General features: G+C 37.3%; 1 protein-coding gene across 1 annotated transcript in view; it reads left to right on the forward strand.

The window, feature by feature from the left end:
* Positions 1 to 7,480: 7,480 nt before the first annotated feature.
* Positions 7,481 to 16,596, forward strand: part of slc9a7 (solute carrier family 9 member 7) — a 36,017-nt gene continuing 26,901 nt past the window's right edge. The window contains exons 1-3 of the mRNA XM_028444445.1: positions 7,481 to 8,004; positions 11,267 to 11,469; positions 13,991 to 14,068. Coding sequence (XP_028300246.1) covers positions 7,755 to 8,004; positions 11,267 to 11,469; positions 13,991 to 14,068 — 531 coding nt within the window. The 5' untranslated portion in view covers positions 7,481 to 7,754. The remainder of the gene's footprint in view (positions 8,005 to 11,266; positions 11,470 to 13,990; positions 14,069 to 16,596) is intronic.

Genomic DNA, 16,596 nt, shown 5'->3' on the forward strand with positions numbered 1-16,596 from the left:
AATACCGTCATATACCGTGAAACCGCTAGAATTTAGAAAAAACAGTGATATATATTTTTGGTCATACTGCCCAGCCCTGCCATAATACTCCTGACTTGACTACTTTTCTTTGGTCTCCCCAGAAAATCCCTCCATAAATTCCAGTTAGTCCAGAACTCAGCTGCATGCATCATCACCAAAACCCCCTCGATCTCCCACATCACTCCTGTTCTCCACCAGCTCCACTGGTTTCCCATTCAAATCTACATGCTCACCAAGATGCTTCTGCTAACTTTGAAGGCCATTCACCACATTTCCCCCCCTCTCAATGAAAATATAGGTTTCAATATTTTTGGTATTGACATCTGAGCCTTTTTTTGTCAGTATAACCCTCAATGTTGATTTTTTAAAATGGTAAAATGTGCCAAACCTTGATATGAAACATATTATAATAATTGTTAACATATGTGTAGAACTGTACATAGAACTGTAACATAGTTCCCCAGTTTTGAGTTAAATTATAATTGATAATTTATATAGAATTTTCATGGCAATTACAATGACCAAATAATGATCTAAACTCTATTAATACAATTTAATTAAAATTATGACAGCCACCAATTTTTGAAATTACAATTACATTTAAAACTACGCCATAATTGTAATGATCAATTACAATTATAATTGACCCTAACCCTGCTATGCACTGTTGTTGTTTTATACTATGCACTGTAAAGTGACCATGGGCTTGAGTGACCTGAAAGGTGGTGGTTTTCAAATAAAATGTATTATTATTATTATTATTAATTACGTTTACCATACTCTTCCTTAGGGAGGCTGGTGATGGTCACAATTAAACAATATAATAATAAAACCATTTTTACTGTATGAATAATGAATTTGTGCAATCATCGCTGTATCTCACTCAAGATGTTCAGCACTGCTTTCTTTTATAGAATGTATATATTTATTAATTAATTTGAAACGGACAACACAGTCAATACTTGTCCACAAAAGGCTAATAAATAAGAATAATAATTATTGAATTATTGGATGCATTGTAGCCTAATGGTAGTTTTCTTCAACCTTCACACAATAATTTACACATGGAAAGACTATTAAACAGCTGTGTATGTGCAGTATAGTTGTGGGCCAAAGTGTTATTAAATAAAGGCTTTTAAAAATGCATAATGTGTGAATAAAGTAATAATTAAATAAGAGAAAAAAACAAGCCGTTTAAAATTAAATAAGATGAAATCCCTCTACATTAAGAAACAAATCAATGTGTAAAATAAAGCATGTGAAAACAGATTAAACATCACCGGCATTATTAGAATGAATCAAGGAAATATTTAACCACAACTAATGCAAACAGCATCAATGCAATGGTAACAACATTTCACCCAGTCTAACTGAACATCATTGGCTGCTAAATCAAACAAAATCAAAAAAAGTACTTCCGGTGCTCAAGAGAAATGTAGTGAAGTGAAAGTATCAATTTTGTGATATTTATAAAGGACTTAAATATTGTAACTTTCTGCAGCCCAAACGCTCACTTTAGAGTAAAATTATTACTAAATCTCAGCAAACTAAACTTCTCAGGCTCCAAATCTGATTTAAAGACATACCGACACAAACCTGACGATTGAAAATGACATCATGTTTAGTGCTAATGATTAATAAAATAATAATTAAAACATGACGTCTGGTCTTAACTTCTTCTCTGGTTTGAAGTCTTTACTCTGTCTGGTCCTGGTCTGAAGTCCTGGTTCTGGTCCTGGTCAAGTAGAAGTTTCTAGTAAAGACTATTGTTTGGTTATTAAAAAATTCAAATAGAAATTTAAGGTATTTTTCTTCAATGGGATCTAGAAGGAATAAACACAATTTTAAAAACTGGTTAATTTTAATTATCTGCTTCTGAAAACAAAATGTCTGAAGACTGAAACAAAAATAAAACCGGAAGTTGCCATTTTTAAAGTAAGAGCACACATTTTTTTTTTTCCAGATTTCTAGACATGTAACAAGCTTCATCAGATTTACTGTTACTGTATATTTACACAGAGGGATAGGTAAAAAAAATATATACACATATATATATATATATACATTATTACACGCCGTGAACAGCTTTACATTTCTACATGGTTTTATTTACAAACAAATCATTCTTACAGTATAAATATATTTGATAACAAGTCACATTACCTTATTAATCTCCAAGTTATGCAGTGCACAAATAAAGCTATTGAAATGTATGAGATTAAACATTTGTGTCTTTTGTATTAATCGGTTAAACCAGGGGTTTTCAACCACATTGTCATTGGATGCCACAAAGGGCCCAATTTGGCCCTCAGACCTTCAGTTTGACACATGTGGCGACCGTGGGTCAGGTGGTAGTGGGTCGTCTTCTGATCGAGAGGTTGGGGGTTCGATCCCAGTACCTGACTATGTGTCCTTGAGCAAGACACTGAACCCTAAGTTGCTCCCAGTGGTCGACTAGCGCCTTGCATGGCAGTCCTGTCCCACTGGTGTGTGAATGTGAGAGTGATTGGGTGAATGAGCTGATATGTAAAGCACTTTGAGACTGCTTCAGTGTGGTGATAAAGCGCTATATAAAATCAAGTCCATTTACCAAGTCCATTACTTAAACTAATTATCGACAGGGGAAAGTAAAATGACAGAGAAAACATGACTCATTAATAAATCACCAACTAATTCATTTGTAGATATCTCAGCATCTCCAAATACACAAATGACATAAAACTCAGCAGTATTTCCAGGGCTCACAGTTGTCCCACATAATCACATGATGACAGACATTTTTAATCACATATTGGTGAAAGGATTATTGAGTTTAAGATTCCAAAACACTGAAATATAAAATGAATACGAGGTTGAGGTTATTCTGTCTTCTTCTGTGCAGGAATCTAATGATTTGTTGATGTATGATCCATACCATTAACCAGTATTATGTAATATTCTTAGTTACTCATTTTTGCTCTATGGATAGTGATTGTAGTGAAAATTTTCCCAGACTTCCCCACAATAATGTAAATATGTAACACCAGTGAACAGTACAGCATGTGGAGGGATTTTTGTTTGGCTTTTTTTTTTTTTTATTGAAATTATTTGTGTTATTTTGTGCAACACATGTTTTATTTGTGATTTCCAACTCATTTTATCGTCTAATAATATGCTCAGAAATGTATTTTCATGAACTCTTACACCATCTATCAATAACTCTGCTCAAGCATTGTTTTTGCAATTACTAAATAACTTTAATGTAGCTTAACTTAAATTCTGTGATATGTCCAAGCACAACGATGTATGTATATGAAAATGTTCTGATTGATAATGTCAAATGATTTTTTGAGATCCACAATTACTCTATTGAATTGATTAATGAAGGCGTCTACTACACAAGTAGTCAGTGTTTTAAAATATGGCTTAAATATGTTTTTAAACTCTTATTGTTCCTTCTGTATACTTACAGTTTCATTTCAAAAATTAAAACATGTTCATGTGTGAATGGGCCACCAGGTTAAGATTGCACATCTGTAATTACCTGCAGGAACATTGGAGGTGTTTTAAAGGCATTTACACACAGTACATTTCTTCTAATCCATAATTTCAATGTCTTTGAAAATATTTCTCATATTACACCATTAACCATTAGATTATGTTTTAGTTCAGTCTCACTCATAGCTAGTTATGCTTTGTACACCTAACTAACTACACACATGAACGTGTGCATTCATTTGTAAACCATTACATTTGTGCAGATGTCCACGTCAGACCTACTGGGAGAGCACTGGGAATTATTAGATTGTAAATGATCAATAAATCAACATGAACCCTGACAAAACCCTGGTGTAATAATAATAATACTAATAATAGTTATAATAATAATACATTGGCAATTTATTGATAGAAACTGACTCAAGTTAAACTAAAGCTGCACAATTAATCTAATTTTAATTGTGATCATGATTTTGGTTGCCACGATTAAATTAACCTGATTGTCGGCAACATTTACGTTTAAAATATGGGCTCTGCAGTCTGTAATAGTGTATTTATTCATTTAGCCTTTGGTTCATTTTAAATTCTTGAAATCATTTTTATTATTATTGTTTTATAATAATTCTATTATAAAGCTTAATTTTACACTGTAAACTGTACACATGTTTGTTTAGAAGTAGTACAATAAAAACATAGATTTTTCCCTAACATGACAAATAATTGTGATTATAATCGTGATTACAATATTGATCAAAATAATCATTTTGGCCATAATCGTGCAGCGCTAAGTTAAGCTAAAAAAAACTTAGTAATTTATTTAAAGAAAATTGAAGTTAGAATGTATGCATCATACTGTTAAATCACTCTGCTTTTAATATTAGAACCTTATATTAAGCTAATCTTTCTTTGTCAGAAAAGGAAAAGTCTGTCTAAATGTCTCATTGCATAAATTATCTTCTCCATGTGTGAGCTGCCTCAGTCTGTAAGAAGAACTCATGAAGAAACATCTCAGTGATTAACATGAGCTCAGATTCTGATGGAAAGTGAGTTAATCAAGCAAACAACACATTTCACCAAGATCAATAGTTTTTATATAAAGTTTAAACCAAAGCAGTTTGTGTGTAATGAACCCCTCCAAGTTTTAATGAAATCTTCTTTGGCTTAAGGTACAGTATATCTATAGTTAAATTATTGTATTGTATTTTTCACGTAATCGTGTTAAAAGACAATTAAACAAACAGGCAAATATGAATAAACAAAAAAACCCCTCCTTGGCAGAGGCAATGACCAGTGTTATTTTTGTCGAGTAAAAGTTTTAATCAGCCACATTTTTTTTAGGTGACAATAACTAGACCATGACTAGTTAAAAAATACATGTGAACAAAAACTGTATCATTGTTATTATCATTTACTAATAATAACTAAATTATATTGTTTAAGTGAGAGAAAATCCAATCAGAACGAGCTAAGATTCTTTTTTGGAAGGTATCCAATCAAAATTACTTTTATTACGTGGAAGGCAGGACCAGCGTAAATGAATCTTAGGTTGATAAATGGTAATTGATGCTTAAAAAAATATGCATTAACTGACTAAATTTTAATGTCATTTAGTTGACTAAAATTAGACTATAACTGAAATAGTCCTAGCTGGTGACTAACTTTAGATAAAAAGTGGCATTTTAGACAAAATACTATGACTAAAACTAAATTAGCTGTCAAAATTAACACTGGTAATAACCAGAAGTGACAAGTACAAATATTTTGTTACTGTACTTAAGTAGTTTTTTCCTGGTACCTGTACTTTACTTGAGAATTTTTTTTTGGCAACTTCTAATTTTTACTCCTTACTTTTTAAACAAATATCTTTACATTCTACTCCTTACATTTAAAAAACTAGTGCAGTGCCCGTAGGAAGTATGTATTGCTATATAAAAGTGGGAGGTTAAGTAGCTTTTTCATGGATGGCCAAATGAGGGTGTGTTTGAAGGTGGGTCGTCAGGGACATTTAGGTTTGTTGTGAAATGTGTAGTGATAACTATTGTGTTTTCATATATTTTGGCTTTCAGCAAAGACACTGTAGGGAGTTAAACCCCATCTATTCCAATTCCAGTTTGTTGTCCTCGCAGATTCTGATCTCCTCAGACCAGAACAGACTCGGGCCAGACTCGTTTAGTGTCATTAATCCACAACAGTCAGTTTAGATGCACAAGGAATTTGTAAAGCATTTATGAAATTCCTTGCTTTGATAGAGAGATAATTTATTAATGGTATCATTGCACTCCAAACAAATCCAACGTCGCACACCCTTGAAAGAAGCAGCATCACCTTGTTTACTGTGAACTCTGGGCTCCACTACCTGACCTGTGTCCATAGATCTGAGAGACCTGCTGGGTTCATACCTGACTAACATGTCACTGATGTATTCTGGACAAAACCCATTCACACATTTATACACCAGCAGCAGAACTTTAAAATCTATTCTGAGACTGACTGGGAGCCAGTGTAAATATTTTAAAACTGGAATAATGTGCTCTGACCTCTTTGTTCTGGTTATGACCCGAACTGCAGCGTTCTGAACCAGCTGTAGATGTTTGATGCTCTTTGTCCAGTCTGCTGGAGATAAAAGCATGGACCAGTTTCTCCTGATCTTTCTGAGTCATTAAACCTTTCACTCTGGAGATGTTCTTTAGGTGGTAGAAGGCTGTTTTTGTGATAGATTTGATCTGACTGCTGAATATCAGATCTGAGTCAATCATTACACCAAGGTTTTTGACTTGGTCTTTAGCTTTTAAAGATCGAGACTCAAGATACTTGCTGATAGCAGTCCTCTTTTCCTTGTTACCAAAGACAATCACCTCCATCTTGTCATGATTTAGTTGAAGGAAGTTTTCACTCATCCAGAAGTTTACTTTTTCTAAGCAGTCACACAACATCTCAATGGGACCATGGTCATCTGGGTTCAGTGATAGATATAGTTGTGTGTCAAGCTCTGATAATCAACCTTACAGTTCTATAAAATTTATCCTAAGGGAAGCATATAAAGGCTAAACAGAAGGGGTCCTCAGGAGGTGAAGCGTGAGGGTGGGGCGTCCAAACAAATCTGACGTTGCACACCCTTGAATCAAGCAGCAGCCATGTTGAAACTCTCAGGTCAACCTGTCCCTGAACCACAGAGATATTTGAGGAACACACACACAGACAGACAGACTCCTTGCTTTTAAAGAAAGATGAGCTTGTTACCTATAAGACCTTCGAAAATGACTTTGAGGCGACCGTGGCTCAGGTGGTAGAGGGGTCGTGCTATGATCGAGAGGTTGGGGGTTCGATCAGAGCATGGCAGCTCAGTCCCACTGGTGTGTGAATGGGTGAATGAGTTGATATTGTAGAGCGCTTTAGGACTAGTGTAGTCACAAAAGCGCTATATAGATCAAGTCCATTTACAATGACGTCACGATGTAAAAAGACCCAAACCAACATCTCCATTCCAGAAACCTGGAAAACATGAATCTTTTGAGGCTAAATGAAACATTTTAATAGTTTGAGCTTTTTTCTGTTAGTTTTATGGCTAACATTTACAAGTTTTTAAATTCACTCTGGGTTTTACTGAGCATTTGCGCTCCTTTTTTTCTTAGCACATTTTATTTACAATTTTTAATATTACGAGTGCTAAATTCTCCAGGTGTTTAAAGGTAACTGATTTAATTTATTTCCATGTACCAGTATTCTAAAAATAATACAATATATGGAATTTGCTGGTTTAAAAACCCTGTCTTATTATTAAAAGTGTTTTGTTTTTTTATTCAAGTATCTATACTTTTACTTGAGTACTGAAGACTAGTATTTTTGTCACCTCTGGTAGTAACTAACCAGGGAATCATATTTAAGCTGCAGTTTTTTCCCCTATTACATAAACGCTTGTATTATTCTGGTTTGACCCACTTGAAATGTAACTGGTTTAAACCACTTCTACTACCGTTATTCCGGATGTCTTTATCCCAGTGTTTCAGGATGAGTAGTCCCTGAAGTGCACAGTCATCAGTGACTCAGGATTGTGACTCGCTTGGTTCTCCTCCTCGGGTCCTTGGGGGCAGCACAGCCTCGTGCGGCATCCGTCTTCAGAGCACGCAGTGCGGCTTTAAGAGGCTGAAGTGTCCGGTGTGCTGGCTCTGGCTCTGGCTCTGGCTCGGTGTGTGCCACTTCCAGCTTCAGTGATGGCACAGACCGCAGACTGAGAGCTGTCAGCAACGTCCTGCGCCATGAGGACGTGCCGAAAACCCAGTTCCGCGCCGTTGGCCGCGTTTCTCCTCGTGAACGCGGTGTCTGCTTTGAAGGACGACGGAATGGAAGAACTGGCCTCCGAGAAGGAGGCAGAGGAAAGTCACCGACAGGACAGCGTCAATTTACTGACGTTTATTCTGCTGCTGACCTTAACAATCCTCACTATTTGGCTCTTCAAGCGCAGACGGGTTCGGTTCCTGCATGAAACCGGACTGGCGATGATTTACGGTAAGGCTTTACGGATTAGACGCCCAACACGCGCCGCACCGCCGCTTTGCGTGATTAGGGCTTCCCGGGGGCTGCTGCCTGGGATGGATGGAGATACATGGAATGGAAACGTCAAAGTGTGAATATCTGCATTTCCACGTCTCCGCCTTCTGTTAATTTCTCTAAAAGGGTTTTTGGTTCTTATACCTGTAAAAACTACACATGCAGATGCAGATCATAGATAGGCTGCTTGTTTGTGACTCTGAATAAAAGACTCAGCTATCAGTGCACCTGGTAGTGAGATACCCACTTATCCATGTTGGAATAAAAGATGGTTTCTAATCCACATACAGGCTATAACACAAATATGCATTATTCAGGGACCTGTTACTGCTTTTGAGTTTCTAAAAGCTTAAACTGTCATTACAGGTTAAAGCAAAAAAAGGAAAAGAGGAAAAAATAAAAACAACTATCAGTCAGTGAAAAACTTTTTCCTATATTTTCAATTACTAAGACATGGAAATATATTTTTTTAGATATCTTATTTTCTCTTGAAAATAATATCTTCCTTATTTGATAAATAACAAAAATGGACTATTCTAATATATTAAGAGATTGTAATTGTCTCCTTTAAAAAATCATGTATTTTTAAGGCAAAGCAACACTTAAATCCTTTCTGTGTTATTAAATGGTGTCTGGGTGCTTAATTCTCTCTGTGCCAGTGATTTAAATATAATTATTTCTACTGGGGCACGATTAAAAAATCCCTCTGTGTGTGTGTGTGTGTGTGTGTGTGTGTGTGTGTGTGTGTGTGTGTGTGTGTGTGTGTGTGTGTGTGTGTGTGTGTGTGTGTGTGTGCGTGTGTGTGTGTGTGTGTGTGTGCGTGTGTGTGTGTGTGTGTGGTTTAACTAAATAAGAAACAGGAAACAAAGTCTACACTTTCAGTAGGTAAATGAGGCCAAGGAGCTTCTGATCACTGTTGAGTAAAGGTGATTTAAAGCTTCAAATCAGTCCTGTTAAAACTGCATTCTTGTTTTTTTTTTTCTCCTCATACTTTGTTTGAATCGTCTGCAAACTGTTACTAATTAACTCATTTGATCCACATAAAAAGTTAGACTTTGTTTCGGGTTTAAAATGCAAACCTGTAACATAAACAGTCTTCAAACCATGAATACGAACCATGTGCTACGATAGGATTACAATCTGGCAGAAGCTAGCAGTTGTGTTTTGAGATTGGTCAATTTCGGTAAAGCATAAACTCTTTGCAGATGTGGAGTTCACAGAAATTTTCTAAATACACCCATAACAAAGGTGTAGTAATTATGTTTCTGTAAATGTAATGAGGTCATACAATCTTGAGCAAATTTCTGTCTTTGTGGGAGTAAAACACCCCCTGCTGAGTGCAGAGCCAGAGGCAGCAGAGTTTTGTTTGTTCAGCTTTATTGATCATTTATTGCATCCTCAAGTTTGCGTTTCTTGAAAAAAAATTACCAAAATGGTTCATTAACATAAAGCACACCAAGAATCTAACTAAGGTTTAGGAAATTTGAAATTCAATCTGAGAAAACGGTTGAATAAATGGCAACCTTAAAAGGGGGGGGTTATTATACAAAATCAACTTTTTCAAGATTTATATCATGCTACTATGTCATTCCCTCATTAAAAACATGCCTGGAGTGTTGCCTTGGCACATTCATGTATGTTTGAGCAATATTTAAAAACTCTGACGGCATCCATTTTAGGTGTAGCTTCGCCTGAGTCCTCCTATGAACGCCCCTACCTCCTGGAGACGCCTCTGACCTTTCGTCCCCAGCCGAGTTATCGCCCATCGCTCCACAGCAGAACGCCCCTCCCCTGTGTCTCGAGCAGGCAGCAGCACAGCGTTAACAACACGACAGCAATTAGCTAACGCCTGGTGGAACTGTGCGTCTCCTGAGCTCATCGTACTCAAGACACTTTTTAAAATTACAAAATGCCTCCATGTATCTTTACGTTGCTTTTAACATAAAATGAATTGTTAATCAAACTTTTAGCTGCTTCCTTTTATGATAAAAAAGATTGTGCATTTTATGTTGTATTTATGATTTCATTGTAACATAGTGCAACATAGTTTCATTATATATTATTAGTGTAGCTCCTTTCCAACAGTCAAATTACAATGCACCGAAGATCGATAGCAGTTTCAATGCGTGTGGAGGAGAGTAGTACTGTTGTGATGACGTCACAGACAGCGTGCTGAAGGGGTGTGTCGGAAAGGGTAGGAGCTTCTTAAAGAGACAGAGGCCAATTTCAAGGCATTTGATACAGCCATGATGCGAGAGCAAATTTATTCAAGGCAGTTATTTTGATTTACTGCATTTACAGACTAACATATGGTTGCATCATCATTGTAGTGCGCTATAGAATGGTTCTATGTGATTGAAAAAAACATAATACCCCCCCTTTAAACAATGCTATTCAGACATAGACTTTTGCTGTTTTACATTCAGCTGCTGAGGCACAGCATTCTGTCCAAGAGCAGCTTTCTTTTTTTTTACACTGCTATTAATACTTACAGTGTTGTACCAATTGTTTGGTTATTTTTCACATTCGGTTGCACACAGGCTTCTGTATAGTGATGCTCTGTAGAATTATCCACAGTCAAAGCAAACATCAGCCATGACTCACCGACAACTGTCAGTGCTTTCAGAGGTGCAGTGGTCACATAATAAAACAAATTCCGCTTTTGTCTTCCTCGTTGGTAAATGTTAAAGAGCACATGACACCAGTTTTGACACATAATGTTTTTAACACCATTATCTTTTTCTATGTAAAAAAAATCATGCATATATTCGGTAATGAAAGGGCCAAAAAATGCTCAGTTTGTACGTAATCTTTAATTTAACATCTTATTTTTCACTTCGCCCACCGCCGCTGCTGAAATCCAGCCTTCAAATCAAACTACAGTAATTGTCTCTAAACGTGGTTGAATGCCAAAGAGTGAACTACTGGTTAACCTACGGTCCAGAGTCAAATGGGCTGTGCTTTGCTAATAAATGCCATCTGATGGATTTTGTTCTTTAAATGCCTTTCAAGCTGTAACATTTTTATCCCTCATCTCTAGTTTGCATGTGTGCATGTCTGCTGTCTAATTGTGCTTCCAGGCACATTAAGCAAGTATGATTAAAATCTGAGCTATTGACATTTTACTTGGAGATGAATGGGGCTCTTCATATCTCATTCAAATGGAAAACATGTTGCTATCATGAATACAAATCTATGGTTTTCTCTTTGCTATTCTCAGGTTTGCTTGTTGGGGTAATTCTACGTTATGGCATTCCTGCTACTAGCTACCATCACAAAACCCCTCCAAGCTGCACGCTGAAAGAAGGACCTGCCAGCACCCTACTGCTTAATGTCAGCGGCAAATTCTTTGAGTACACCCTCAAAGGGGAGATCAACTCCAGGGAGATTCAAAATGTGGAGCAGAATGATATGCTGCGCAAGGTCAGAGTGGATTAATATATATATACACACACACACGCACGTGTAATCACAGTATTTGGCCAGCTTAAACCACAACAGTAGATTCTTTATAAAACAATCAAGCTTTGAATGCAAATGCAAAGTTTAACCTTCAATTTCAATGAAAAATCAAATGAATCATGCAGTGATTACACTTTTTTATGGGTAATAGAAATATTATGTACCATTCACATGTAAACATGATATTTATTTGACAGTGTTGTGCTTCCAATCACTGAAGTGTTTAGGCAGACATTACTGGTCTCAAAAGCACCTTAAAACACACCTGATCATTCTGAATTTCTATTGTGTTGTATTAAGTGCTTTATAAAGAAAATTCCAATAAGTTAAAATTTATGTGGCATATCAAAAACTACAGCTCTTAAGCTAAAACGTTTTAGGATGAAGCCACACTTACTGTAAGTGATTTCTGGGATCTCTGTGAATTGTCTTCAAATATTTGTGTTCATTTGTTCTGAATAGTAATGTCTATAGTTTTAGTTGATTATTGAACGATTTGGTGAACGGTAACTCAATTGTAAAACTAAACAGAACTTACTCATTACAATTTTGATGATTCAGGCTTACTGAACAGAATAATAAAAAATAGTTTTGAAGATTAGGATAAATTATTTTTACCTTCAAAGAACCTCTGCATGTGTAAGTAGAAGGTAGCCAGTTCAAATACACAAATACACACCTGAGCCACAGGGCGACCGTCTTCTGATCGAGAGGTTGGGGGTTCGATCCCAGTACCTGACTATGTGTCGAAGTGTCCTTGGGCAAGACACTGAACCCTAGGTTGCTCCCAGCGGTCGACCAGCGCCTTGCATGGCAGTCCTGTCCCACTGGTGTGTGGGACACTCTACCCGGGTGCCGCGCTTTGGGAAAATGGATCAACATGTTGAAAAATAATTTCTCTGTACATTTCAAATTGTAAAGTGATTAATAAACACTACTACATTATCATTACTGAAATTATGAATTAGCGTTATTGGTAACACTTTACTTGGAGTTTTATACACAAAGGCTGACATTAAATTGTCATTATTATGACATGACACCTTATTCATTAGCATGAATAATGATTTTGACATCAAATAAAATCACGATATAACGATATAACCTAAAAATAAATCACATTGTGCAATGACTTAGTCACCTTCCTACTTCCTACTGAAACATCGACAGACCATTAACTTTGCTCGCACCTGTGGTTAACCTTAAGTTTTAAATCCCTGGTAAGATAACTAAATCAACTAAAAGACTATTCTGAAAGTAAATATACATTTTAATTGTGTGGGTACAGATTCTTTTAACTGCCAACATGCCGGCTAAATATGCATGCTTGATATGTGGCAAGAAATTAGCAATTAGCATGTGTTGACTGACATTATGCGTTATAAAATTCAAGTAATTTTTGTGTAGCCCTTCAAATACATTATCTAAAAAAAAAAAAATCTTTACATAACATTATCTGATATAATTTGAACTGTATGGTTTTGTTGTCTTCATTAAAAAGGTATTTTTTGGCTCCGGAAGGACTTTAATCCAGGTGAGATGAGGCAAATTGGCTCTTTTGAGAGTAAAGGTTGCAGACCCCTGCCCGAACCCTAACCCCACTAGATCCCTCCAACTAACCCAAAAAATGTGAACATAGCTTCAAGGATGTCATAATTTAGCAAAAGGTGTCATAATTTAGCAAACAACACTTAATGATAGCATTCATGACACCTTATTCATGCTAATGACAGTGTAATGTCAGCCTTATGTATAAAACTTCAGGTAGTATCACTGCTTTATCTTTATTATTACCCCAACTTTTGAGTGTCAGTGTCAAATTTCTATTGTTATTATTTTTATATTACTATTATTTGTCAATGCAAGGTTTATAAGCCAAACTAATCTTTTTTTAAATCAATATTTTATTTTTGTTGTAACTAGTGAGGATGCAGGAGGCACTATGTTAGTGCTAATGCTATGCAATTGCTATTGCTATTCAATTGCTCAGCTAGGTTATTGCTCAGCTAGGCTAATGCTAGCGTTAAGCTAATGTTAATGCTAGGTTAATGCTATTGCTAGGCTATTGTTAATGCTAGGTAATACTAAGCTAACGCTAATGTTTGGCTAATGTTCATGATAATTCTAGGATAATGCTAACGCTAGTCCAATATTAGCACTAGGTTCATGCTAATACTAGGCTAATGCTGATGCTAAGTTAATGCAGTGCAACATGGGCGAGCACCTGCATCCGCACTTGCATTTTCTTCAGGAAATGTAAATATTCTCGTTAATTTCTGTTTATGTTTAAACTAATTCTACGTGACTAAAATAAGATAAAATAAACTGAACTGTATGTAACTCACATGTTGTAATGTAGCTTAGCGTTTACCAGTAGTCTTAGCTTGTCATTGAGTCATTTCGCAGAGGGTTCAGTTTCATTGTGTGTTTGTAAATAGCTTGCTTTCTACCCTGATGAATTGTAATTTCTCATCTTCTCCAGGTGACATTTGACCCTGAGGTGTTCTTCAACATTTTACTGCCTCCAATTATCTTTCATGCAGGATACAGCCTAAAGAAGGTGAGATGTCAGGTGTACAATGTGATGGTTGTCTCAAAGCTGAAGAAGTTTACATGGCTATTTATAGTGGGTTTGACATATTTTCTGCCACAAACTGCTGCTTGACTGCTAGACAGATGGCACTCTAAGTTATGCTCTTATTGGCCAGACAGTCTTCAGTGTTTTCTGAGGAGAAGTGGTACTTTTCGAGAGGAAGTCCAGAGCAGATGTCTTTGCTTTCCTCTGTGGCCGATTAGTTAACAAGTAAAAACGGCTGACTTTGACAATCGCAGGAACTTCTGCTTCTGATCATCTTTGCAAAGTCAAACAAATAAGACTTTTCTTCTGCATTTGCCACAATTTCTGCAGCGTGAATCCCAAATACAACTACTCAATTATAGGGTTACATTAAAGCTGATTAATGTCCTGAGTTGACCTTTACATAATAAATCGGGTAATGTAAAGCTGCTAATGGTGGTTGGTTGAAGTGTGAGGGAATATCTCTGACTCATCCAATTACAGAGAGATAAATGATATCAAGTAGAGGAAATGGATTTCGTCTGTTGTCTGCTGTGCCCATCTTTTTATTGGGATCAGATTTTGGCTTGAAGTGAAGTATTGTTTTTTGTAATAGGTATATTCTGTAGCCATGAGAGCAGCACCCAGCTTTATGTGTAAATGGTAGATGTTTGGCCACAATGATAAATTATCAAGTTACCTTTCTCAAATAAATTTAAATTTTTCAATGCCAGGTTCATTTAAGGGAAGCATTTTTACAAATTATCTTAAATTCTATAAAATGACTGAAACTTATGAAGCATTTCTCCCACCAATAATTGTAGACATGCTTGAAATAAAAAAAACTATTCTTGCAGAGATAAATACTTAATTTAAAAGTAATACATCATATTATCATCACAAAAAAATCTAAAACGGGGCGTTTTAAACAAGAAGGAGCTAAGATTTTTGTGAGACTGAGACAAATAAACTGAAACTGGAACTGGAAGTATAAAAACAGCAATTAAGGAAGAGACCCCAGTGGGGTTTGTAGAGTCAGAAATAGGCTGTTACAATGACTGAAGATCTGCCCGGAGTTCCTCAAGGCCCTTGGATGTTGGGGCACTGCTATACTGTAGTTGACACGACGGCAACATCACATGGACATCGGGGGAAGTGCCTTTGGATTGGCAGACCGGGGTTGGTGTCCCTTTTTTAAAAAGGGGAATCAGAGGGTGTGTTACAACTATAGAGGGATCACACTCCTCAGCCTCCCTGCTAAGGTCTATTCAGAGGTACTGGAGAGAACGGTCAGCCGGATAGTTGAACCTCGGATCCAGGAGGAGCAATGCATTTTTGTCCTGGCCATGGAACTGTGGACTGGCTCTACCTTCAGCAGGGTCCTTGAGGGGGAATGGGTGTTTTACCAACCAGTCCATATGTGTCCTTTGGGGATTGCTGTGGATTCCCCGGGTGTATGGGGTATCGGACGCCCTAGGGCTGTACATTCCCTGTACAACCAGCGTTAGAGCTTGGTCCGGATTGCCGCCAGTAAGTCAAACTCGTTTCCAATAAGGGTTGTACTTGTTCGGGATTTCCTTTGCAACAGACTCTGTTCATAACTTTCATGGACAGAATGTCTAGGTGCAGCCAGGGTGTTGAGGGGGTCCGTATTGCTGGCCTCAGGATTGATTTACTGCTTTTTGCAGGAGATGTGGTCCTGATGATGGCTTCATCATGTTGTGACTTTCAATTGATTGATTTGCAGCCGAGTGTGATGTGGTAGAAATGAGAATCAGCACCTCCAAATCCAAGGGCATGTTCCTCGACCAGAAAAAGGTGGTGTCCCTCTCTGGGTCAGGGATGCGATTCTGCCCCAAGCAAAGCTCTCGATTTACTGGTCGATCTTTGTTCCTACCCTCATCTATGGTCATGAGCTTCGGATCATATCCAAAAGAACAAGATTGTGGGTACAAGTGGTCGAAATTAGTTTCCTCTGTAGGGTGGCTGGGCACTCACTTAGAGACAGGGTGAGAAGCTCAGTCATCTGTGAGGGCTCAGAGTAGAGCCGGTGCTTCACCGCATTGAGAAGAGCCAGATGAGGTGGCTCAGGCACCTGATTAGGATCCCTATTGGATTCTCCCTAGAGAGGTGTTTAGGGCACATCCAACCGGAAGGAGACCCAGAGGAAGACCCAGGAAATGCTAGGCAAAGTGGCCAGGGAGAGGGATGGCTGGGCCTCCCTGCTAAGAATGCTGCCCGAGCGACCCGACCACTGATAAGCGGATGGAAGAAGATGGATGAATTGATAAATGTTTCCATGTACTCCGTTTAATGTGCTCCAATACACCTACTTGGGAATTACTGCGTTATCCTTCTGAACGAGGTTACTACCTCTCGATGTAAAGTGTTTCCATGAACGCTCTACATGGTTTGCAACAAGTAAAGGTTGCTAGAACATTGAAGTAAGCTCCTAATAGATCTTAGAACTGTGACATAGGGTGATATTGTCTGTCTTTGCATGTTAGCACCGTGATAGGCTATAGTTATCT

This window comes from Gouania willdenowi, chromosome 4 (genome assembly GCF_900634775.1).
Source record: "Gouania willdenowi chromosome 4, fGouWil2.1, whole genome shotgun sequence".
In the NCBI taxonomy this organism is placed as follows: Eukaryota; Metazoa; Chordata; class Actinopteri; order Blenniiformes; family Gobiesocidae; genus Gouania; species Gouania willdenowi.